General features: G+C 34.9%; 1 protein-coding gene across 5 annotated transcripts in view; it reads right to left on the bottom strand.

The window, feature by feature from the left end:
- LOC126826707 (high affinity cGMP-specific 3',5'-cyclic phosphodiesterase 9A) overlaps window positions 1-27,305 on the bottom strand; it is an 83,692-nt gene that overhangs the window by 13,196 nt on the left and 43,191 nt on the right. For all 5 annotated transcript variants that reach the window (XM_050555729.2, XM_050555728.2, XM_050555731.2 and 2 more), the window contains exons 3-9: window positions 26,356-26,419; window positions 21,137-21,239; window positions 19,969-20,111; window positions 9,819-9,960; window positions 8,769-8,864; window positions 6,190-6,312; window positions 5,478-5,638 (exon numbers count right to left, since the gene is read on the bottom strand). In XM_050555729.2, coding sequence (XP_050411686.1) covers window positions 5,478-5,638; window positions 6,190-6,312; window positions 8,769-8,864; window positions 9,819-9,960; window positions 19,969-20,111; window positions 21,137-21,239; window positions 26,356-26,419 — 832 coding nt within the window. The remainder of the gene's footprint in view (window positions 1-5,477; window positions 5,639-6,189; window positions 6,313-8,768; window positions 8,865-9,818; window positions 9,961-19,968; window positions 20,112-21,136; window positions 21,240-26,355; window positions 26,420-27,305) is intronic.

Below are 27,305 nucleotides of genomic sequence, written 5' to 3'. Positions count from 1 at the left end.
AAACAAACGTGATTTTTTGTACATTCAGGGGCAATAATCCAGAAAGTTATGGCCTGAAATGTGAAAATATCAAAAGGGATAGAAATCTTTGGGATATAAAGATATGTTTTAAGTTTTATCAAAATCAGATAAAAATTGTAACCTCTAGAGGGTCCACAGCCTTCGTATTACACACTTCTACCATTTTGTCGGGCAGTTTCATTTCAATTTTCACGAAATACGAATTCAACCTTCATTAGGTGGAATGGTGATGTGTTTAAACATTTTTTAAAATCGGAAAAAAAATGTGACCTTCAGAGAATCTGCAAGCTAAAAATGCGATTTTTCGAACAATCAGGGGCCATAATCCAGGAAGTTAAGTTTGGGTATCCACGATTATCAAAAGGAACCAAGATCTTAGTGTGTAATGGTGATATATTCAACCGATTTTTTAAATCGGATAAAAATTGTGACCTATATGGGGTCCACAAGCTAAAAACGCGATTTTTCTGTACAATCAGGGGTCTTAATTCAGGAAGTTACGATTAGATATGCGCGAATATCAAAATTAACCGAGATCTGTGGGTTATAAACATGCATTTAAAGTTTCATCAAAATTAGATGAATATTGTGACCTCCAGGGGGTCCACAACCCTGATACAAAATATTTTGACACTATTTGCGAACGAGGGGCGGCCATTTTGTCAGTTTCGGTCCGATTTTTATGAAATTTGAATTCAACCATCCTTAGGGTGTAACAGTGATATATTGTAATGTTTTTTTAAATCGGATAAAAATTGTGACCTCTATGGGGTCCACAAGCTAAAATCACGATTTTTCGTACAATCAGGGACCATAATTCAGGAAGTTATGGTCCGATATCTGTGAATATCGAAAGTAACCGAGATCTGTGGTTTATAAACATGCATTTCATGTTTCATCAAAATGAGATGAAAATTGTGACCTCCAGAGGATCCACAACCCTAATACACAATATTAGCGAACGAGAGGCGGCCATTTCGTCCGTCAGTTTCGGTCCGATTTTTCCGAAATTTGAACTCAACCATCCTTAGGGTGTAACGGTGACATATTGTAACGTTTTTTTAAATTGGATAAAAATTGTGACCTATATGGGGTCCACAAGCTAAAAACGCGATTTTTCTGTACAATCAGGGGTCTTAATTCAGGAAGTTACGATTAGATATGCGCGAATATCAAAATTAACCGAGATCTGTGGGTATAAACATGCATTTAAAGTTTCATCAAAATTAGATGAATATTGTGACCTCCAGGGGATCCACAACCCTGATACAAAATATTTTGACACTATTTGCGAACGAGGGGCGGCCATTTTGTCAGTTTCGGTCCGATTTTTATGAAATTTGAATTCAACCATCCTTAGGGTGTAACAGTGATATATTGTAATGTTTTTTTAAATCGGATAAAAATTGTGACCTCTATGGGGTCCACAAGCTAAAATCGCGATTTTTCGTACAATCAGGGACCATAATTCAGGAAGTTATGGTCCGATATCTGTGAATATCGAAAGTAACCGAGATCTGTGGTTTATAAACATGCATTTCATGTTTCATCAAAATGAGATGAAAATTGTGACCTCCAGAGGATCCACAACCCTAATACACAATATTAGCGAACGAGAGGCGGCCATTTCGTCCGTCAGTTTCGGTCCGATTTTTCCAAAATTTGAACTCAACCATCCTTAGGGTGTAACGGTGACATATTGTAACGTTTTTTTAAATTGGATAAAAATTGTGACCTATATGGGGTCCACAAGCTAAAAACGCGATTTTTCTGTACAATCAGGGGTCTTAATTCAGGAAGTTACGATTAGATATGCGCGAATATCAACATTAACCGAGATCTGTGGGTTATAAACATGCATTTAAAGTTTCATCAAAATTAGATGAATATTGTGACCTCCAGGGGGTCCACAACCCTGATACAAAATATTTTGACACTATTTGCGAATGAGGGGCGGCCATTTTGTCAGTTTCGGTCCGATTTTTATGAAATTTGAATTCAACCATCCTTAGGGTGTAACAGTGATATATTGTAATGTTTTTTTAAATCGGATAAAAATTGTGACCTCTATGGGGTCCACAAGCTAAAATCGCGATTTTTCGTACAATCAGGGACCATAATTCAGGAAGTTATGGTCCGATATCTGTGAATATCGAAAGTAACCGAGATCTGTGGTTTATAAACATGCATTTCATGTTTCATCAAAATGAGATGAAAATTGTGACCTCCAGAGGATCCACAACCCTAATACACAATATTAGCGAACGAGAGGCGGCCATTTCGTCCGTCAGTTTCGGTCCGATTTTTCCGAAATTTGAACTCAACCATCCTTAGGGTGTAACGGTGACATATTGTAACGTTTTTTTAAATTGGATAAAAATTGTGACCTATATGGGGTCCACAAGCTAAAAACGCGATTTTTCTGTACAATCAGGGGTCTTAATTCAGGAAGTTACGATTAGATATGCGCGAATATCAAAATTAACCGAGATCTGTGGGTTATAAACATGCATTTAAAGTTTCATCAAAATTAGATGAATATTGTGACCTCCAGGGGGTCCACAACCCTGATACAAAATATTTTGACACTATTTGCGAACGAGGGGCGGCCATTTTGTCAGTTTCGGTCCGATTTTTATGAAATTTGAATTCAACCATCCTTAGGGTGTAACAGTGATATATTGTAATGTTTTTTTAAATCGGATAAAAATTGTGACCTCTATGGGGTCCACAAGCTAAAATCGCGATTTTTCGTACAATCAGGGACCATAATTCAGGAAGTTATGGTCCGATATCTGTGAATATCGAAAGTAACCGAGATCTGTGGTTTATAAACATGCATTTCATGTTTCATCAAAATGAGATGAAAATTGTGACCTCCAGAGGATCCACAACCCTAATACACAATATTAGCGAACGAGAGGCGGCCATTTCGTCCGTCAGTTTCGGTCCGATTTTTCCGAAATTTGAACTCAACCATCCTTAGGGTGTAACGGTGACATATTGTAACGTTTTTTTAAATTGGATAAAAATTGTGACCTATATGGGGTCCACAAGCTAAAAACGCGATTTTTCTGTACAATCAGGGGTCTTAATTCAGGAAGTTACGATTAGATATGCGCGAATATCAAAATTAACCGAGATCTGTGGGTTATAAACATGCATTTAAAGTTTCATCAAAATTAGATGAATATTGTGACCTTCAGGGGGTCCACAACCCTGATACAAAATATTTTGACACTATTTGCGAACGAGGGGCGGCCATTTTGTCAGTTTCGGTCCGATTTTTATGAAATTTGAATTCAACCATCCTTAGGGTGTAACAGTGATATATTGTAATGTTTTTTTAAATCGGATAAAAATTGTGACCTCTATGGGGTCCACAAGCTAAAATCGCGATTTTTCTTACAATCAGGGACCATAATTCAGGAAGTTATGGTCCGATATCTGTGAATATCGAAAGTAACCGAGATCTGTGGTTTATAAACATGCATTTCATGTTTCATCAAAATGAGATGAAAATTGTGACCTCCAGAGGATCCACAACCCTAATACACAATATTAGCGAACGAGAGGCGGCCATTTCGTCCGTCAGTTTCGGTCCGATTTTTCCGAAATTTGAACTCAACCATCCTTAGGGTGTAACGGTGACATATTGTAACGTTTTTTTAAATTGGATAAAAATTGTGACCTATATGGGGTCCACAAGCTAAAAACGCGATTTTTCTGTACAATCAGGGGTCTTAATTCAGGAAGTTACAATTAGATATGCGCGAATATCAAAATTAACCGAGATCTGTGGGTTATAAACATGCATTTAAAGTTTCATCAAAATTAGATGAATATTGTGACCTCCAGGGGGTCCACAACCCTGATACAAAATATTTTGACACTATTTGCGAACGAGGGGCGGCCATTTTGTCAGTTTCGGTCCGATTTTTATGAAATTTGAATTCAACCATCCTTAGGGTGTAACAGTGATATATTGTAATGTTTTTTTAAATCGGATAAAAATTGTGACCTCTATGGGGTCCACAAGCTAAAATCGCGATTTTTCGTACAATCAGGGACCATAATTCAGGAAGTTATGGTCCGATATCTGTGAATATCGAAAGTAACCGAGATCTGTGGTTTATAAACATGCATTTCATGTTTCATCAAAATGAGATGAAAATTGTGACCTCCAGAGGATCCACAACCCTAATACACAATATTAGCGAACGAGAGGCAGCCATTTCGTCCGTCAGTTTCGGTCCGATTTTTCCGAAATTTGAACTCAACCATCCTTAGGGTGTAACGGTGACATATTGTAACGTTTTTTTAAAATTGGATAAAAATTGTGACCTCTATGGGGTCCACAAACTAAAAACGCGATTTTTTGTACAATCAGGGGCCATAATTCAGGAAGTTATGGTCCGATATGCGCAAATATCGAAAGTAACCGAGATCTGTGGATTATAAACATACATTTCAAGTTTAAACCAAATCGGATAAAAATTGTGACTTTACAGTGTTCACAAGCTAAAAACGCGATTTTTCGTACAATCAGGGGCCATAATCCATGAAGTTACAGTCCGATACATGCCAATATCTAAAGGAACCGAGATCTTAGGGTGATAAACCTATATTTCAAGTTTTATTGAAATCGGATAAATATTGTGACCTGTAGACTGTTCACAAACAATTGTGGACGGACAGACAGACAGGGGAGACGACAATATACGTCTACATGAAAATGTGGGCGTATAAAAAGTTTTGTTCTGAAAAACCAAAAGAGTATCAAAACCATTTCAATTGCTTACATCAGAAAGCAAATATAACATACAATAATCAATTTTAGTTATAGTTTTAGCATTAAACAACTAAGTGTTGGATGCCAATGTCAAGCCCAAAAAGATGAACTAAGTTTTTATAACATTAGATTACTGATTAACCCAACACTCTTCCTGTTTGTGCGTCTAGAGTTTTTTCCATTAAAGGCAATAACTCAATCCCCAAAATTCTAAAACATTTAATACAATGGGCATATCTTTATGACCTAACACAGCAAAGCAAGTAAACGTCTGCAATTGTCAATGAATTCAATCACAAACTTCTTACTGTTGATGACTGATTGTGAGCTGTCTTCATTAGCTCAGTTGGTGCAGAAAAGTTGGATGTTAAACACCATTTCATTTCTGATTGGTGGGGATGAGTATCATATACAATGACTTATAGAGTGGAGGTATAACAATCACTTTCATCCTTTACAAATTTGTAAACTAATTTTGTTCAATATTGTGTAATTCCATATTTCAAATGAGAATTTTATCTTTACAATGTCATTTCAGTCTATTCTAAACAAAAGCCAACGGGGAAATAACACCAATTCATATATTTTCCCCAGCAATTTTTCTGAGAAAAAAAAATAGAATGACAAATCCAAACTACCTAGCCACTGGTTTGTAATCATTTACCTGATCATACCCTCTCTAACTCGTTTAAATTGATCTAATGTAAGATTACGGAAAATGTTACAGTGTTTCTTCTCTAAAATTTCAAAAGCTACTGAACAATGGTGATTTTCTAATGGTGATATGTCATTATATCTTAAGGCGAGATCTGTTCGAGCATTTATCTGAAACAATAATAATTCATATGATATATTTTTATGCTTCAAGAAGTGAATTATATGGCATAATGACAGTTAAGGAGTCCCAGTAGTAACAGAGGGGATAGCCATGTGACATCACAAGCACTAGACAATGTGCACCCGATATACATATTTATTCTGAACAACAGTACACAAGAATAAAATGTATCATTGATCCTAAAGGGTATTCAAATTCAATGTCTTTAAATACAAAGTGACAAGTAGTGTAAAAGTATATTAATATTTTTGGGGAAAGGGGCCAAGTAACTGCCATCAGGAGTTTTAAAAAAGAGTATACTGTCGATGCCTCTGTCTTGTTTATGGTGAATTGCTTTAGGTCATTGGCAAAATTGATTTTGGTTAGGGCGACATTGGCTATATACATTGAGTGAATATTATCTCAATTATGCATTGAATTTGATGAATTTTTTCTGTGCATTAAAATACATGACCTTCATGAAATTCAAGCTCTTCATTTATTTACTTTATTAAAACAATAATGTAAAATTAAGTAATATTTCATTTACAACATCTACCTGATAAGCATTATTGTAGCCAGGATGATCAAGATCATGACAAATAGCTGAGGTAATTAAAATAAGAACATCCAGATCATCTAATATCGATGGCAGATCAATTAACCAAGTTAGACCATACATCTATAAATACAGATATACATTGCAATAAACAATAAGTTACTTTACTGTCCACAGGTGGAAACAAAGTGATATCCTACAAGAGCAACATGTTCATAAAACCTTTTTTGCTGAAAAAAATATTGAAATAATTTGGCAACCCATTCCAAAAATTTATTCTATAACTACATGCAAATACAAGCAAATGTCATTGAATACAGCAATTGAATAACCTATGGTTGTATTCAATTGCTTGGACACATACTACTTTTGTCCAGAATGATGTCATTTCCAGAATTACGTTAAACTGCACTGACGTCACCATTAGGCAACCACAATTTTTGTAAAAAAGAAAGAAAAAAGGGCGGAATCTATGATGAATTTTGACGTTATTGGTGATGATTTTTGGTTTTTGATAATCTGGATAGAACAATGTATTTTGAGATTTGTATGTAGTTATAGAATAGAAAACAGAACTCAATGACCATTGAATACCACTCGGGTTATTCAATGGTTCAAGAGGGTGTATCTCTTTGCAAGTATTCCGCGAGTTCTATCTATCTATTTATCTATCTAGTGTAGAATGTCAACTACAGCCATGAACAGCTTCGTTTCTCAAGTTTCTAACAGAAACAAAAGCTGCTATTAAATCCTATCAATCATTAGGCCTACACAATAAGAATGTTCAAATTACTCAATGACTGACTACAAAAGCCATTTTCAATGGTAGACTATTGTGTTCCGGCTGTCTCGAAGTTCACTAGATGTTTGTGGGATTTTGCAAGACCAACAAATGACAGCACACTTTATATGCAATAAACCAACATGCTAGGCTGCAAAGATTGGTGAAAGTGGTTTTCCAAATAAAAGACATCAATAATCGAGTTACGTCCCATTAAATGACCATATATTATGTACCCATCTAAAAATTGTGGGATTTCACATAACCGAAGGTGAATAGGCATACCCGTCCAGTTAATACAACGGACAATCTCACATCGGCCCAGAAAAGATAGACACATACTAGTCGCCTCCTATTTTCAATTTCCAAGGCATTTTAGTCCAAACCTTGACTCTCTTACAAATAAACCACTTGGTACTATTTCGTACCTATATCATATTAAACCCCTTGGGCGCCATGTTGAATTACACAGTATTTAACGTTCTAAAACCTAACTACTTTAGCAAAAACATTACATTCTGTTTTGCAACAAAAATACTAGATTCTGTTTTGTAACAAATATAGGTAGCCAGGCAAGAAAACATACCCCCACAACAGCTAAGTCGTTCGGGCAGTCAACAAGTGTTGTCATATATTTTTTCTTTTGTCAGTAATGAGAACATTTACAACACATGAAAATCTGATTATGAGTAATAACCCATGAAGTAATTATGAGAAAACATTAGAATTTGTTTCGATTGCTTGTCTCATGAATGAAATGGAGTTTTAGCCTCCAGAGCGTCCACAAGATTTTTCAAAGTGATCAAGGTCCTAAACTCTGGCAGTAATTATCAGAAATCGTTGAAAATAAATAGGATTGATTCTATGTCTCATAAAGTCAATCAGATATTAACTATAGCATCAAGAGCTTCTACAAAATTTTCTAAAGAGGTCAAGGGCAAAAACTCTGGCAGTAATTACCGGATTTAGTTAAGAATCAATAGAATTCTTTGTCTCATGAATTTAAACAGTGCGTATAAATTTAAAGTCAATCAGATATTAACTGTAGCCTCTAGAGTGTCCACATAAGGTATATCAAAGTGATCAAGAGCCATAACTCTGACAGTAATTATTGGAAATCTTTGAAAATCAATAGGTTTCTGCATCTCACTGTGTACAAATTTAAATAATCTTTCAGAGGCATTTAGTAACTGTATAGAGCAATACACAAAAACACATACTTATGGAAAAACAGCTACTAAATTAAGTAGCTGTTTTTCCATAAGTATGTGTTTTTGTGTATAACAAATTTAAAGTCAATCGGATATTAACTTTAGTCTCTAGAGCATCAACAAGATATTTCAAGGAGATCAAGGGCCATAATTCCGGAAATAACTATCCGTAATCACTGAAAATCAATAGGATTCTTCATCTCATGATCATATACACTGTGTATAAAGTCAATCGATATTAACTTTAGCCTCTAGAATGTCAAGAAGATATTTCAAAGAGATCAAGGGCCATAACACTACATTCTGTTTTGAAACAAAAACACTACATTCTGTTTTGTAACAAAAAGTCTGCAGGATGAAAATCACAACGCAGGTGTTTTAAATATTCTATTATCAATTAAATGCCCAGAAAAAAACCTTAAAAATAATTCCAGGATCATAATAACTAACAGTTTATTTTTACAGATTTTTCCTACTTCTAACTTCATATTTCAAAGCTGCATAACTGTTCTGTTGAAATATAACAAATATCTCATGATTAAATCTTATGAACTTTTTAAAAATTATATTAACTTAAATTTACATACCATTTGTGCCACCATAAAACAATGTTTAAAATTGTGAAAAGGCACTCCATTATAATTTTTGTATATTTCATATAGCCATTGATGTAATACTGGTAACTGAAATGTAACAATGTGTTAAGAATTAATTAATCACACAGATGATTATTAAAATTTAATAAAAAAGTATAGAAGCTACTCCGTACAATAACCATACAGTACAGGTTATTGTAGTATTGGTATCTTTCTTATTGTTTGCCCAGTTGACTTATGTTCATAAATTTTATAAGCTCTACTATTTTTTGTGAGCAAAATCTTTCAAATGTATGGGCAGTTATATACATAGAAATCAAAAGAGAAAACAGAACAAAAATTTGAAAAAATAGATGTAAGGCTGACCTTAAAAATATCTTTGTTTCGCCTAACGCGACCGACTAACTAAAACCACCCCCGACTTAAATTATTTTATTGCACTTTTCCGCGATCTTTTTATTTTATTTTGTGTGTCAACCTGAAATATATCACGAGAGTTATTTCCCTTTACTATGGCTATGGTTTGATTCATTATTGAAACTGGTTGATCAAGACGAAATCATCATAGGTGTCGCTTCTCAACAAAATGGTTGCAGACGAAAGCACGTCCATTCCCACGAAATGATTCTGCCTCTATTTTTCTCAAAAACGGATATTTTCAATATCCGTTTTCGAGAAAAATGAAGGCACAACCCGCACGATCGTTATAAAACGTGTTGAGGGAGTTTCAAACGTCAGTTTGTGGCAATTCGTGTGCGAGTCGTGCATCACGAAAAATCCCGATGTCATTGATTTGTTTGCCAATAAAAGAAGACGAATGTTTGCACCCGGAAAATTATCAAGCTGTCAAATTAGCTCTTAAAAAAAAATCTGAAAAAAAACCCGACCTACCGACCCCTCTCCTCGATTGTGGGTCGGGTTTGGTGAAACAAAGATATTTTTAAGGTCAGCCTAACAAAGAATTTTTCTCTTAAAAGAAAATTACCCATGGTAATTGCCAATGTGTAATGAATCCAAGAATTTATTAGCATAAACACTTACTTCAATGTTAAATTTTGTTAGAAATCCTAAATCTATGTACATTTGGCGCAATAATATCAGCATTTCAGGATCATCCCATTGCCAATTATCAAAAGTAGGTTTCCGTAAATAATCCCTTACTTCATCTGTAACTTGAACTTGACTGAAATATATTAATGTTGTTTACGCATCTGTTTAACAATCCATTGCTGTTCTGCACTACCAACAAGGGGAAACCACACAATTTTTATATTTTCATTTTATGTGCTCTTTAAGAATGTGGTACAGGCAAAAGTTCTCAAAGGAGGAATCCATAAAACCTTGAAATTCTCTTGATGGAAATTTTTAGTTTGACCTCGTTTCACAGACTTATTTTATAAATCCACTGAACATCTACAAAACTTATCTCATTGAGTGACCAATGAAATTGCTTATCTCTGCTTAGCCTAAGCAGACAATGCTCATCATTGAACTCTGTCTGGAAAGGCAATCACATAATGAACAACTACTCCAAATTTGAAAAATACTAGCGCAGTTAGAAGCAGAGCTATTGTGTTCCAAAAAGTGAGATGGACAAACCCATCTTAATAGTTCCAGCTTTCTTCGAACGGCAAGGGACAATCATATTAGTTGCTGTCATTCTAAACAACTGTATTTATATTAATGTGATGGTGATGTTATAATATATTTACACATTGCTCATCATGGTGGTCCTAAAAAGTACTTAAAGTTCATTACTATTATATTAATAATTCTAACATCTGTCCAATCTACTTTATTCTATGAGGTTGAGTAGATGTAGCATGTCATTGCCATTACAACATTTTATGTCAAATTCCAGGTCTAGAGCTGTCTACCACTTAACAGGTCCTTAACATGAAAAAATGAGATTTCCAAGTCCAAATTTAATAAAGGAAAACCCAAGGTTCACATTTGAATGACATTACTGTCAGTCAGAAAATTGCATTGCAGACAGCAATCTAATTCAGTTCCATTAGAAAAGGTATATTAATTTGTTAAAAATAATTCCTTATTTTCAGCTCAAGAATGTTCTAAAAGATATAAAATAAGAATCAATCCTATTTTGCAATTCACTTTGAAATTATGTTACAAGAATATTATTAGAAAGATAATTTGTATATAATCAGGTACATGTATTTTGCTGTATGTACATGGTGAGGGCAACAACTGATACATCCTTTAAAGGGGTCCACTGAATGGCAGATTCATAAATATAATGGCAAAAACAACACCCACACAAAATTATCACTCTGTACCTAAAAATTATAATTTAATAGTAAATGAAAATCATCCTATTTGTTAATCAAGATTTTGGTTACAGTAATAATATATTTGTAGAGCTAAGCCTAGACTGTTCTCCAGTGTATTAGGAATTAGTTTGTCTTTTTTTGTTTTTCATGGTCGTGTTTTGTCAGAGTTTTTCTTAGACTTGATCAGAGCAGTAGAAATCAATTCCTGGTCGGAGCTTCCTATAATTGGTTGACAGGCATGTGTGTCACTTTCCGTATCAACCTAACTGAATAATTTCGATCAGATCTTTACAGTAAAAACCCATCGATGCTCAAATGTTACAGTCCCTGGCATGGCATGGTTTTGTGTGAACTTTAAATGAAAGGAAAATAAAATGAAACAAAGAATTGATATAGACCAAAGGACTGTATAAAATCTAAACTAAACCTGATAATGGATGAGAAAAGAATTCCAACTAGAATTGCGTGCAATGCTGGAGGCTTGCACAATACCCAAACATTACACGGTGACCGAATAATGCAAGACAAAGTCTAACCCCACACCCATCCCCACTCTCACACACATATACATAACTAAGATATTCTCATGTTTTTCGTATGTGCATTAGGATAGAATGAAAAGGAAAAATAAAGTTTAACAATTCACAACATGGTATTAATCTTAGATCGCTGGAATCAGAAAGACATCGGCAATCCAGCTATGTAATTGAAAACTCAAAATTTCAAGAAATAACCATTTTTTTAAATTTTGAAAATTTTAAAGAATAAATGAGAATGACATGGTATCTAAATTCAGTAGATATCTAATCTGCAATATTCCCAGCTCTACAAAAAGAAAATTGGTTGGGAATTGACAGAATTATGGTCAATTTTCAAATTTTGTGAACATTAAAGATTTACATCACTTCCGGTCTGCTCACAACTTTTGCAATATTTATAAGAACTAACTGTTACCAATAAATGAATATTAAAAACTTTATCTCTTACAGTTTCTAAGATCAGTTTCACGAAAGGGTCATAAAGCATTTCAAATTTACCAATGCTTGCAAATCCTGCAGCATATTGAAAAAGACCTGTTTTCCTTTACTATATAAAGTAGTAGTAGTTAGTTCCACCGAGGTGATATCGCAGACAAATATATAAATAAGGCATTTTACTTATAAATAGCTCCACTGGAGAGCTTTATTTTCACTGATATTAAGAAATTACATTATGTATACAAAGGAACTGTCACATTAATTCGCCGACAAAATGTTATTTACTAAAATAACTTATTTTCACTCTAGAAGCACTAATCCCATATTTTGGTTAACAGTAAAACACTCATAGTTCAAATACTGCCACTTTGAAAAAAAAAAAAAAAAAGCTTTATTTTCGAGAAAAAGACAACTAAACATGTTCCAAATCGTAAACATACGCCGTTTTCAATTTTCGATCTCTTTGTTTCTGCTAACCCTGATATTTCAAAAGTTGTACATAGTTTCACACAACAGACTACTCATTAGACTTCCCGTTCCACAAAAATGGATCAAGCCATTTAGAAATGGGATGGATCAGAAAAAGAAATGAAAATGGACGGAAAGAACTCAAAAATGGCAGGAAAGCATCCAAAGATTAAATTAGATAATTTGGAATGGAACTTATATTTTAGGAATCAGACTAACCTCGGCTATTCGAATATGTAGGAAAAATTTGTAAATTTTAAAAATTAAGGAAATAAATTGTTCTGTAAACAACTTTGTCAGCACAAAAAAGGTCAAAGACGAAATTTGAAATTTTGAAATACCAAAAATCAAACACTGATCACAGCTATCAAGAAATTTATTCATTTTGTAAATAGGAGACAAATTCTTCAAACTATGGCCTATTCTGTTTATTTTCAACCCCATATTCAATTCAAAATGGTCACCAGCAGTTGAACGAAATCAAAATCCTGCTTTAAACGTTTTTTTAGGCATCCCTTCAAGGATTCAGAAAATGTAACTCCCATGTCTGTAGGTTAAATATCACAAAAATAATAGGGATTTTTCACTGGCACTTTCGGTTCGATCCTGACACTCCATATTATGTGTGTGCATCAGTAGTGTCCTAGCTAGTACAGAAATAAACTATCAAGGCAATCCAACAATGGGATTTAACATTATAGTCAGCCAAATTATGAATCTGTTTGTGTCGTTGCAGTTAAATCACATTACAGTTCACCCTTTTCAGTTAAGACAATTTGGCAATATAGATGTTTAGTTTAGCACTGTGAGTGTTCAACTACTTGTTGAATCATTCAATTCCTTCCATTCTCATTGTGAAAGACATAATTACATCATTAAAAAAATAAAACTTATTGCTGAATGACCTTCATTCAAATGGGTCAATATCTAGGTTTAAAAATTGAGAAAAAGCATCTTGAATTGTCTCTAAATCCAGTTTGCAGGTTTCATCAAAATCAGATCAAAATTGTGACCTCTAGAGGCTCCACAACCTTGTTGACCAGATGTTTACACTATTTGCATACGAGGGGCGGCCATTTTGTCTGGCAGTTTTGGCTTGATTTTCATGAAATTCAAACTCAACCAACATTACGGTGTAACAGTGATATATTCGAACGTTTTCTTAAACTGGATAATAATTGTGACCTTTAGAGGGACCACAAGCTGAACACGTGATTTTTTGTACATTCAGGGGCCATAATTCAGGAAGTTACTATCCGATATGCGCAAATATCGACAGGAGCCAGGATCTGTGGGTTATAAACATGCATTTCAAGTTTCATCAAACTTGGATAAAAATTGTGACTATTTGCATACGTGGGGCGGCCATTTTGTACTAATTTTGGTCCGATTTTCACAAAATTCAAACTCAACCAAAATGACGGTTTAATGGCGATATATTCAAATGGTTTTTTGAATCGGATAATAATTGTGACCTCTAGAGGGACCACAAGCTAAAAACACGATTTTTCGTACAATCAGGGGCCATAGTTAAGGAAGTTATGATCCGATATGCGCGAATATCGAAAAGAACCAAGATCGTTGGGATATAAACATGTATTTCAAGTTTCATCAAAATCGGATAAAAATTGTGACCTCTGTGGAGGGTCCACAACCTAGATATACCAGATGTTTACACTATTTTGTCCGGCAGTTTTGGTCCTATTTTCACGAAATTCAAACTCAACCAAAATTGTCACCTGTACGGTGTCCACAAACAAATTGTGGACGGACGGACAGGGGCGAGGGCATAATACGTCTACATGAAAATGTGGGCATATAAAAAAATAATCTGGTTCTCGGACATTCCTGCCTCACTTCAAAAGCTCTGCATGACCTGTTTCTATTTATTTCAAAAAATAAAAAATAAAAACAATCTCATTAATTACCTTGTGTAAATATTTTCCCTGAGGTACAGGAAGGAAAAATTTGAAATGTAGCAACACTGACTAATGTTACTGGCAATCATAAATGACACTAAATATTCATACTTTCCTATAAACTACATGATGAAATAAATGTAGTACCCTTAAATGTGATGCGAGATTCCAATTAGACCAGTAGTGACTTGATCATTTGGCTAAAACATCAGATTTTTTGGAAGGATTGTTTTATAACAAGAATAATGTTAAGCATAAACTAAGCAGGGTAGACCATGCACACTTTGAAATGTAGTTTAACATCCTAATTTTTTACACCAAGTGGGCTAGAACACTGGATACTACTTCCTATTAATTTGGGAGGTTCTCCTAGTTAACAACTGTTGTTATAATAGACTGCATTTTCTTTTTTTTTATATCTTTAAACCTTTCAGGTCATCAGATAATGTTCTTTGTTTTTCTGTACTAATCAAACATATATATCTATCCATATCTTACATATATATAGTATGGTAGCTGCTTAATCTGTCAGTATAGATTGACTTGAAACTGTAGATTATATTTAATAAACAGGATCTTCAAGTTATTAGACAGACCGGTCAATAAACATGTGTCTCCTAGCTACCTTAACTGGAATCATTAGACTCTTGATGAATTAATTACCAAGTAAAGAGGTAGCTAAATTGACTCTTAGAGAGCTGATATCTGGTCCCTTATTGAAATACACAGACACTGTTAGTTGAGAGTATAGCCGCCAGGTCCAATTAACTAGATTCAATGTTCACTAAGGTTGACATATGCTCCCTTAAAGATCTAAACCTGACAGAAGGGCTTCTGTCTTCTAGATTAAACCAATTCCAATTATTCAGCAGTATATGAATTACCCAGCAGGAATCTCTAAGACTGGTGCTAATGAAATAGGAAAATATATAGCCATACACCACTTAAATTACTGTCAACATCATGCATTTATTCTTTATACAGTCATACATAAGGATTCATAAACTTTTACTAAGCGAACAGTACGGATATGATGTAAAACTGCACGAAGCCCTGTAACTAAATCTAACAATAAGGAGAAATTTATTGAAATGTCATGTAACACTTTCTTCATGCATACATAAATTTTTTTACAAAGATTATTAGCAAAAGAAAATGTCATTTCTCATGTTCAGATAAGTCGGGTTAAAAGACTTCCAACATCAATAAAATATTGTATACACTTCATTTTGCTCTAGTTACAGTTAAAATTATCAAAGATGAGAGTACAAACAGACAGAAAGGAGAGGGGATCAGTTAGGGTTTCCTTGGGAGTTTTAAATATTTGAGCTCTTTTATTTTTTTTAGATCTAGTAGAATGGAAAAACTGTACACAAGTCCATATTCATGAATGAATTAAATATTGCAATACAAAGTAGGAGACAAGTACACATGTAGGCAAGGCTCGGAGCTCAATGCTTTCTTATTAAAATTTCTAGCCAAGCCCATTTTCAGTTGTTCTTGAGGGAAGGATATATGCATGATTTCTTCATAACACAATTTCTGATAGTGAGTGTGAGCAGATTGCTTTTTGGGTATTTCTGTCATTGTGAAATAAGGATAACTAATACTTTGTTTTACCTCAAATAAAAATTTAAGCAAAATGAAAAACACAAAAAGTTCACCAGTTATACCATTATGGTTAGACTTGCTGCTTATGTATTATTTGTGATATGAAACCATGAAATATAATTTGAATTATTGATTTAAGAGTAAAGACCCAGAACTGAAATTTCATAACCCAACTTATATGAGACTAATAATTTAAAGGAACATTCTTCGGATGTGTGTATAATACATACTAACATCTAGGCCAAATAAAAAGAGAACAATAATACTTTGTCATTCAATAAACATCCTTAATAATAACAATAAAAATAGATTCTCATGTGTGGTAATATATAAATTCTATTGTTCTCCTGTCAACTAATAATCATTAAATGAAACAAGTGATTACACTGCAAGAATACTGTGTATATAATCTTTAAGTGGCATTTAGCGATTGGAAAACACATTAATAGAACACAATTTTTATGGGAAACAATCACTGGTTTATTCTAAAAGCACGACGTTTCGACAAGTATCCTCTTATCGTTATCAAGCACAATATTGATAACGATAAGAGGATACTTGTCGAAACGTCGTGCTTTTAGAATAAACCAGTGATTGTTTCCCATAAAAATTGTGTTCTATTAATACTGTGTAAACATGTACTTAAACATATATTAAATAGAAATCCCTAGTTGATTACTGTCTTGAGTCATTCAAAATATTTAAAGTAGCAGAGAATGATGGGGCAATATTTGAAATGGTTTAGAGAAAACTATATCTTGACGACAAATGGTTCGATTAGCAATTATATCCTATGGTACAAATGTAAATCCACCAATATTAAATCATTGACTGATTCGATTCACTAAATAATAATAGATTATTTTCTGGAAAAAAGTCCCATCAAAGCAAACTTGGTCTCAAATGAAAGGTGGGGTCCGTATGATCGCTTGGGGAAAATTAGGGGGGCGGGGTCAAAGGTCAAGGTCGACTAATCAGAAAACAGCAGTCAATATCTCAAAAACTATCAATGTTAGACCCTATATGCGCATCATCAAGATATAGGAACTCTATATCTCCAAGTCGAATAATTTAATGGACTTAAATGCCAGTGCCTAGGCAAAGTTCCACCACTGAAAAAATAACCTATGGGGTTGTCCTAAAATGACCGAGGTAATGTGTTGACGAAACGTTTAACTTAATTCTATTTTATTTTTAAAAATTTAAAGGACCATTAGGTAAGATTATAGTAAGGGAGCCAGGAAAGACATTGTTGGGGGCTTTGGACACATGCTCCTTAATTCACCAATGTAATATTCTCCACATCTACAGTTAATTTAGTAGACACAGCTTTTCGGGAAGGTAGGCTTTGTGAGGTTTGACTTTCCATTAACATTTACTAACTCCTTAGTTGTTGCGCCTTTGGGGAATGTGGTTTCTATGCCTGCTTCTGTTTAAGATGACCTTCTAAATTGGTTGGGGTTGTATGATATTTTGGTTTATCAAGTTTTGAGAGGTTGGATAATGTGGCTTTGGTGAACTTGTTCACCATATGATCTGAATAGTCGTTGTGTTGGGTGAAGACGTCTTTTAGGTGTTTTACTCCCAGATTGAGGGATTCGGGGTCACAAATGGTTTTGGCCTTTTTAGTAAACGTGGTGATAATGGATGCTTTTTATGCATTTTGGTGATTAGATTTGTAGTAGATATATTGGTCCATGTGTTTTAGTTTTCTGTACACTGAGGTGGTGATATTGGAGTTCTCTCTTCTTACCATTACATTAAAGGACAATATTGGTGCCAGTCATTATCACATATGTGATAGAACTGGTTAAACACGTTCCAAACATTATTTTATCACAGAGATCATTGCTATGATAGATGCGTAATCAATGCTTGAACAATCGGAAGTGACGAACACAAAAGGAAAACACGAGTTATCCCTCTATATAACTGACTGAAGTGACAGGTGATAACAGATACAAGGGCGAATTTCTGCCTATTTAAGAAATGGGAGGCTGCTGTTGGTTTCATTTTCCATTTTGAACTTCATTCTTGGATGTTGTTTGTTCAAGTGATTCAGGGGAACGAAATTATCATCTTCTTTTTGTAACATCCATCTTTCTGAACCAGAAAATGATTGAAAAGGAGCGGAAAGAGTGCCTTCTTCTGGTGACATCAGCGGGGATAAAGGATTTCCCATAGGTAAACTATGGATCTGTCCATAATAGTTTTTTCCACATGTGAAATATGTGGATTCAAGTCATCAACTTGATAATGGTATCAACTTGTAGTGATGTATCCAGTGGTGTAGAAAGTTATCAAATATGGGTTTCAAAAACTCTGAAATCAAGGCTTCTTCTCTTGGCACACTGTACGAGAGCAATTCATTGGAGTCCTTAATGAAAATATCACTATGTCTGGAAGATCTAGGATTATCATGAGTATAATAAATCCTACAGATTGTACTTAGTTGAAACTACATCAGCTCCCTTCTCCGAGAGCCGAGCTATATAAAACCTGTCCTAACCCATGGACTAATAGTTAACTAAATTAATGTTGAATGCGGAAGTTAAGGGGTGAAGAATGGGTCGAGGATCTACTAAAGCAGAGTTTTGATGTTATCTGAGGTAAGTTTACATCGGCAGGAAGGATGATATTTGTAGGCTGGAGTTGACTTAAATCGTCAGTTTTGGCCATTTCACCCTGCCCATCACCCACCGTCCTTATCCGGGATTTCTTGTTCTTAAGTTCTAGTGAACCAATAGTGAAACTTTTAACGAAAAAATTAAAGTCGGACACGGAATTCAAATTAACTCATCTCCGGATGTAAAGGGGGTATTCTTAAGGGAGGAAGGAAGGGTCTTGGGTCTTCTTAAGCAGTGTTTTTGATGGTATCTGAGGTTGGTCAACATATGCACGAAAGCTGATCGTTGTACGCAAAAGTCAAATAAATCGTCATTTTGTTCATTTCACCCAATAACTTTTAACGAAAAAATGAATGTTGTACGCAGAAGAATGGGTCGAGGATCTACTAAAGCAGAGTTTTGATGTTATCTGAGGTAAGTTTACATCGGCAGGAAGGATGATATTTGTAGGCTGGAGTTGACTTAAATCGTCAGTTTTGGCCATTTCACCCTGCCCATCACCCACCGTCCTTATCCGGGATTTCTTGTTCTTGAGTTCTAGTGAACCAATAGTGAAACTTTTAATGAAAAAATTAAAGTCGGACACGGAATTCAAATTAACTCATCTCCGGATGTAAAGGGGGTATTCTTAAGGGAGGAAGGAAGGGTCTTGGGTCTTCTTAAGCAGTGTTTTTGATGGTATCTGAGGTTGGTCAACATATGCACGAAAGCTGATCGTTGTACGCAAAAGTCAAATAAATCGTCATTTTGTTCATTTCACCCAATAACTTTTAACGAAAAAATGAATGTTGTACGCAGAAGTCGAATTAACTCCTCTCTTAAGGGGGTGTACTTAAGGGAGGAAGGAAGGATTGGGGGTCTTCTTAAGCAGTGTTTTTGGCGACATCTGAAGTTAGTCGACTTATGCATGAAAGTTGATTCTTTTACGCAAAAGTCAAATTTAAACTCGAAATTACGATGTTTTGTCAGGTCCCCCACCCCCTTGGGAAGGGGACCCGCAACTTAAGAATCAAGGTTCAGAGTTTTGAACACCGCTGTCCACTCATCTAGCATAGTAGAAATTTTGTACGCGATATTGATCTAACATTTATAGTTTTTGAGATATTGACTGGTTTTTTTTCTGATTGGTCGACCCAAAAAGTTTCCCCAAGCGATCATGATAGGTCATTTGAGACCAAGTTTACTTTGATGGGACTTTTTTCCATGAAAACACATCAATCTGTGTTTATTCGGCAGACTATAAATGTTTGAACAATACGCAGTGCGATTATCAACTATAGTGTTTAACTACAACATACCTCATTTTCATAAATTTATCAAATACCCGTCTATTGTGTTCTTCACTTTTCTTGAGTGACTTCTGCCTGTCCCAAAATGGTTGTAATGAAGTACCACTTGATATATCTTTAAATAATCCTAACCAACTCAGGTGTTCAACACCCTGAAATTAAGAAACAAGGTAATAATCAGGCATTTGTCTGCATTTGTTAGATAGCGGAAGCTTGATGTAGATACAATAAAATTATGTAAGTTTATATCACTCTTTATAAATATACCTCACAGCTCTGTTTATTTGTCAGTCACACATTTATAAATGATTTATTAAGAGGTCAGGCAAAGAAAAATATCCCGGTTCTTGGTTCTTGATGAAATGGACAGGCTACAACTGCCCCTAAAGCAATTCAGATGTCCTTATCAATTTAGTAGCTTTAGTTGATGATAGTACAATGTAGATGAATGGCAAGCTCCAAAAATATTATCCATAATATACCTTAATAAATAGCCTTTTATATTTGGTTAATGATTCTACAGGGCCATTAAATACGGCACTAGAAAGTATTTAAAAGACCATAAGGTTAAATTTCATATTCCCGAAGGCTTCATAATCTTCCTCCTGTTGACTTAAACTAAACTATAACACATACTTATGGAAGAACAATTACTGATATATTTGGGCGACGTTTCGTAGACTATTCTTTCAATGTTTTCATGAAATCACCATTGAAGAAAACTTTGAAAGAATACTCTTCGAAACGTAACCCAAATACATGTATATCAGTAATCATTCTTCCATAAGTATATGTTATATGTTATAGTTCAAGTTAGTAAATGCCTCTAAAAGGAATGCTGAGAAGCTGTGTCATGTTTTAGGTACTTGTAAGTTAATTTACAAGTGATTTGCTTAAGGATGAAGATTTCTAGGAGTATTTTGGCATTTGTGGATGTGTTTTAGCAATTATAAAATGCTAAATATCTTTTTAAATGGTAATATCTTGACAACTAATTAATCTAAACATCAAATTTTGACAAATAATCATTTGGAAGATAGGGATTGAATAAACAGAATAAAACACACGGTATAATCAAATAGAATTGGCATTTTGCTTTCAGACTATGTCCCTTCAACATTTAATTTTCTAATATCTGGATGTCAACTGTAAATAACAAACAGAACAAAAATTCTACCTCTAATTTGGTTTTAAAGTTATCTATTTTTTCCCTCATTTCATTAACATCAGCAGGTAAATCACCCCCATCAGTAAATACCTTTTGTTCCAAGGCTTGTAATCTGAAAATAAAGTAACTTTAGAAGGATATAATGCCAAGAAATGTCAATACATAATAATGTTTCACTAATTAAGTGTGGTTGGGGTCCAGTCTGAGAACCACGGTTTTGATATTCATGGGATAAATCCTAAAGTACAGATTGAAGACTGTGATTCCTTTTATACACCCGTCTCACACACCCGTCTCTGTACTGCCAGTCCTACTAACGACCAATAAGGGCATTTCTTTTGTCAATAGCGCAAAGAGTACTGCAAGAAGTGACCAAAAAGGAAAGATATGGATGGTTGAAATATTAAACAAAAAATGCTAATCACTGACAAGCATGTTTTTTGGTCATTTTCACTTATCCATAATTTTTTCCATGTTTTTAAAAATTATTTAAACTTTGGATATGATGTGTAGAATATGCAAATCCATAAAATATCTTTCCTTGTTGCAATACTGTGGGCAATATTGTCAAAAACTAGTGGCTGCCAGGCAGGATACGCCCACATTTTGCAAGAGATGGATAGAAAACAAGCTAAAACAAAAAGTGATTTTTCGTGCAATCAAGGGCCATAATTCAGGAAGTTACGATCGATATGCGCAAATATTGACAGGAACCAAGATCTTTGGGTTATAAAGATATATTTCAAGTTTCATCAAAATCGGATCAAAATTGTGACTTCTAGAGGGTCCACAACCTTGATATACCATATATTTACACTATTTGCCTTTGAGAGGCGGCCATTTTGTCCGGCAGTTTTGGTCTGATTTTCATAAAATTCGAACTCAGCCGTCATTAGGGTGAAATATTCAATGTTTTTTTCAATCGGATAAAAATTTTGACCTCTACAGAGACCACAAGCTAAAATCATAATTTTTCGTACAATCATGGGCCATAATTCAGGAAGTTACAATCTGATATGAACGAATATCAAAAGAAACCAAGATCTTTGGGTTATAAACATGTATTTTAAGTTTCATCAAAATCGGATCAAAATTCTGACCTCTAGAGGGTTCACAACCTTGATATACCATATTTTTTACACTATTTGCATACGAGAGGTGGCCATTTTGTCCGGCAGTTTTGGTCCGATTTTCATGAAATTCGAACTGAAGTGTCATTTCAGTGTAACAGTGATATATTCAATCGTTTGTTTAAATCGGATAATAATTGTGACCTCTAGAGGGACCACAAGCTAAAAACGTGATTTTAGGCCATAATATCTAAAGGAACCAAGATCTTTGGGTCATAAACATGCATTTCAAGTTTCATCAATCAGGGGCCATAATCCATGAAGTTATGGTCCGATATATGCCAATATCGAAAGGAACCGAGATCTTTGGGAGATAGACCTATATTTTAAGTTTCGTCAAAATCAAATAAAAATTGTGACCTGCAGTGTGTCCACAAACATCCGGACAGGGGCGACAACAATATACGTCCACATGAAAATGTGGGCATATAAAAACGGTCTTGTCATATCCATATACTGCAAGATAAATGTGATGTCAACAAACTCAATACTACACTGATATAAACAATGTCATCAAATTCAAGCACTTTACAGTAATTCTAGGTGAAACAGGACTCTGTGTAAAGGGTAGTAAAATGACTGAATCAATTAAACATACATTATGCAAGAGCAAAATCTGATTATTGCAAGTCTTCATTTAGGCTTCAGATGTTATAGAAATCATAAATTAGATCTTTATTTAAACAACAAGCCCAAAATCAACTCTGTAGACCCACGGATGGCTCGGCTACAGCTCGGATTTAAATAGGATTTCACTCATTGATAAATTCAAATATGGCGCACCCTGATGAGAATACGTCAGTTAGATCGAGGCTAAATGATAGAGTGTACTTAGCGAGGCCGCTGTAGAGCGTTTCTGCATGCCATTGAAAACTTTACTTGATAATCGAGATATGTAGGTGGAGTTAACGCCTGTCAATCAAACGATCGACCAAGGTGAAGGCACATTTCACTACCATTTCTAGTCAAATATTACAACGATGATACCTATGTTCAGAATAAAGTAATTTGACTGAAATTTTCAATATATTCTTCTTTCATTATCTACTTTTGAACTGTTATAGCAAGAATGGTCAACTCTCTATAAAAATCTCCCATAATGTATCTTTAACTCAATACATTCAGAGCCTGACAAAAACCTACACTGTACACATAGAGAGCACATCTTTCCCATTTGCATCTTCATGAACATGTCCCATTTGTTCATAAATTTATCTAACAATAGCAACATAATTGCATTAGTATGGAATCGACTAAGAAATTCCATTACTGTTATGACTATGATTTCTAGGATTTTAAAGAACTGCTGTAAAAATGGGACTTTTAACTTTTTCTTACAGTGTGACTGCATTCCACATGAATAACATTCTGTGCATGGCCAGTGCATATCAAATATATAATTGTGAATTTGGACAAGAAAGATCATCTCATCATCTGCAATTTTGGGCTGATCATCTATTGAGGAACATGAGATAAGTAGTCCAGGCAAGACAATATAAGTGCGGGCAGTTGCTGCAATAGAAATGCCGACCACGGTTTATGGTCGCTCTAGACCTATATTATCACCCAAAAAAGTCCCAGTCCGAAATCCATGTCCAAATGCATCAAATTGGCCAAAATCCAAAATGGCCACCAGTTTTGGATTGTCAATTACAATTTTCACCCAATTATCATAATGTGATGGAGTTTGGTATCAAAATATGTGTTTTCAGGGTAGCCAAATCCATTTTCATACAGGGGCTGGATGACCAAATGGTTAGCGCCTGCGCATTGCATCATAAGATAAGGTCTGTCTTTGAGTCAACTGGCATGGTTTCGGCCAGTTTGGGCGGTAAAATTCAAATCTTACAGATGGATCAAGCTTGGTGTCAAATTATACTGATACTGAGTAGAACTCACAGAAACTATTTTGTCGGCATTCCATGACAGGACAAATAGATGTCAATAATTCTTTAATCTAGCTGTATTTAACCAATCAACAGCGAGGCTGGTGTGCCTAAATAGATGACAGTCATCTAACATTTTTATAAAGCATTTAGCAATGAAATTATTCATCCCTCTGTGTAACCTACATGTAAGCGAAAAAATGCTAATTGTTAAAGTAGCTAAGTCTGATGGGCTTCTGATATCCAATATTTAAGACAAAATAAACATTTTACCATTGGTACACGAATCGTGTACCATAATGCGTTTCAGCCCCACTTCTAGCAAGAGACTCGGGGAACAAGGCTAGACACATTGCACCAAATCAAACGGCGTATGTAGATTGGAATAACCAGACGCTAGAAATTTGAATTCAATTTGAGACTGCTGGCTTATTTCGTGGAACATAACTGATTTGAAATTAGAGTAAAAACGGAAACCATTGAATGTAAATCAGTTTACATACATTCATATTACAGTATTATATGCGTTGCGACCCACTTCTGTCCATTTCTAGGTCCCAAATGTTAGCGATTTAGCTCCTTTAAACTTAGGTAAGATATTGATGTAATGAAACTGCAAACCAAGAGTTGTTCTGTCCTAAATTCTCAGCCATTGAAATTACTCATCTTTGAACCTAGTCAAAACATTTACCTAATAAACAACTGGACCAAGTTTAAACTTAGGTAAGATATTGATGTAATGAAACTGCAAACCAAGAGTTGTTCTGTCCTAAATTCTCAGCCATTGAAATTACTTATCTCTGATTAGCTCTACTCATCTTTGAACCTAGTCAACACATTTACCTAATAAACAACTGGACCAAGTTTGAACATTCAAGATAAAAGGGCGGATGGCGGGGTACAATAAGAGAATTAAAAAAAAAGGTGCACAAATGCAAATAAATACTTAAAAATATAGTTGCTAAAGGCTCATTTTGTTTTAACACTGATCACTGCCAATGTATACTCAGGACCTCGGTCAAGGGGAAAGCAAGTTGGAAATCCTGATGAACTTTCTCGGCCAATGCAGGGATCGAACATGCAACTTCCAGGCTAGCAAGCCAGCATCTTACCCACTTAGCAATCGTGGCTCCCCACCGTATATATTACATAGCTACATGTATTAATGTTATTTGAACCAAAAGTGTCTGCATTATTCTATGAAAACATGCCATGTAAAAAAAAAACAATACTCCACAAATACGAACTTCTGCACCAGGGACCATCTAGGACTCAGCCCATCCTCTTCCATAGCTTTACAAACTTTTTCAATATTAGTTCCATGGCAGTAATTTGCGACATTCCACATGTTAATCATCACCAAGCTCGAAAACACGACCATCATTTCCCAGTTTAGCCGCCTTATTAAGGCATCCATTATTTTCGGAATGACAGTGGGCAGTTCATTATCAAATGGTTCACTTCATATCGGGATCCATCTGTGTCTCATCATTTGAATCATTTTGTGAAATAAATCATGCGCTGTGTGCTTCAATTGGTTTGGACATCTTGGCTCAGCTTTCAAGGTTGGTGACCAAAATCAGACACACCCACACGACGCTGTGCCCACAACAATTAGCTGTAATTGAGATCAGTGTGGTAGGCCAGAGTCCAAATGAAAAAAAGTCAATACTTGATAATGCCATCCTATTAGAACTGAGGCAGACTCAAGTATCCTTAATCCCCTATAATCTCTAATGGGATTTCCTCCTACATGTATATTGACCTAGTGGAACCAATCAATCACCAAAATGAGAAAATGTGTCGAAAATGGAATCCGCTACCTTAAAAATATGATCAATTTGTATAATTCGAATTTTCCAGCCAAAACTGACTGCCATCTTGAATTATTCCCAATATTTACTCTGCGCTATAACTTATCACCAAAATTTGTATGGAAAAGGATTCAGTGACACTGAAAGGATTTTTTTTGATACCAAACTCTACCATATATTATTAATTGCATTAAAATTGACATTTTCCAGTCAAAATTGGTGGCCATTTTGGATTTTAACCTATTTGGACACAGATTTCAGAATGGGACATTTTTCTGGGATTAATATAATAGGTCTAGACTGACCATCTTGGTTGGCATTTCTATTGCAGTAACTGCCTGAGATGATGCAGAATGGAGTATGAAATGTCTGGACTAGAGTGGAAGGTGGTTACATACCTGTTTTCTATTGCACTCATGTCAAATCCTAATCTTGCTGCAAATGCGGCTGTGTCCACTTTATCTAGAATAGACAAATTAGATAAATAAACATTCATTTATACCTTCTTGATACCTTTTTGCAAAAAAGTCCAGAATGTCTCCAAGAAAGAGAGAGAAAGAGAAATGGGGTTTAATGTCCACTCGACACAAACTAGGTCATTTCGGGCCTAACATATGGTTCAATTTTATTTCAATAGTTCGCTTGTGTGTAGAGGTCTTTAGCAGTGGAAAGGAAAACGGAGGACCTGGAGAAAACCTACGAGGTTGGACAGGTGACCCTACTCCTTGTCATGTACAACCGGGGAATCGAAACCACACCAGTTGACTCAATGACGGACAATACAACGTGCACGCCCTAACAATTCGGCCATCCATCCAGCTGTCTCCAAGAGACAAAACAGATAACAGGAGTATTAATTAGTAAGAAACGGAACTTCTTAAGATTAAATCAACTTAATGGATTTACATTCCTGGTATTAATTAGAAATCAGCTTTCGGAGACCATAAAGAACTAATTGAAGGGAATTCAATCACACCAGCTAACATTTACAAATACTGCAAGTGAGCAGAAAGTAGAATGTTAAACCCCATTTCATTTCATTTACACGTAGTGAGAGCTACATGTTCTTACAATATGAAATGTTGGCCAATATTAACTAACAAAATACAATATACCAGGTTTCTAATGATTGATTATCTATGTTAATTTATTAAAATAGCCATTAATAGAATAGATTCTACTACAATCTGCTCAATATAATGTATCTATCTGTACATGCTGCTTTTTGCTGCCTCATGTATCATCAATGAAATTACTAATTGGTTTTCATAAGGAGAATTTGGAGCTTTAGAAAGCCTCTGGCACTTCATCAAGAGTCTGTAATGATGTTAAAGACAGCATGCTTTCA

The sequence above is a fragment of the Patella vulgata genome, chromosome 7, assembly GCF_932274485.2.
Source record: "Patella vulgata chromosome 7, xgPatVulg1.2, whole genome shotgun sequence".
Classification (NCBI taxonomy): domain Eukaryota; kingdom Metazoa; phylum Mollusca; class Gastropoda; family Patellidae; genus Patella; species Patella vulgata.
Note: the sequence above shows the minus strand (reverse complement) of the source record. Positions and strands in the feature narration are given on the sequence as shown.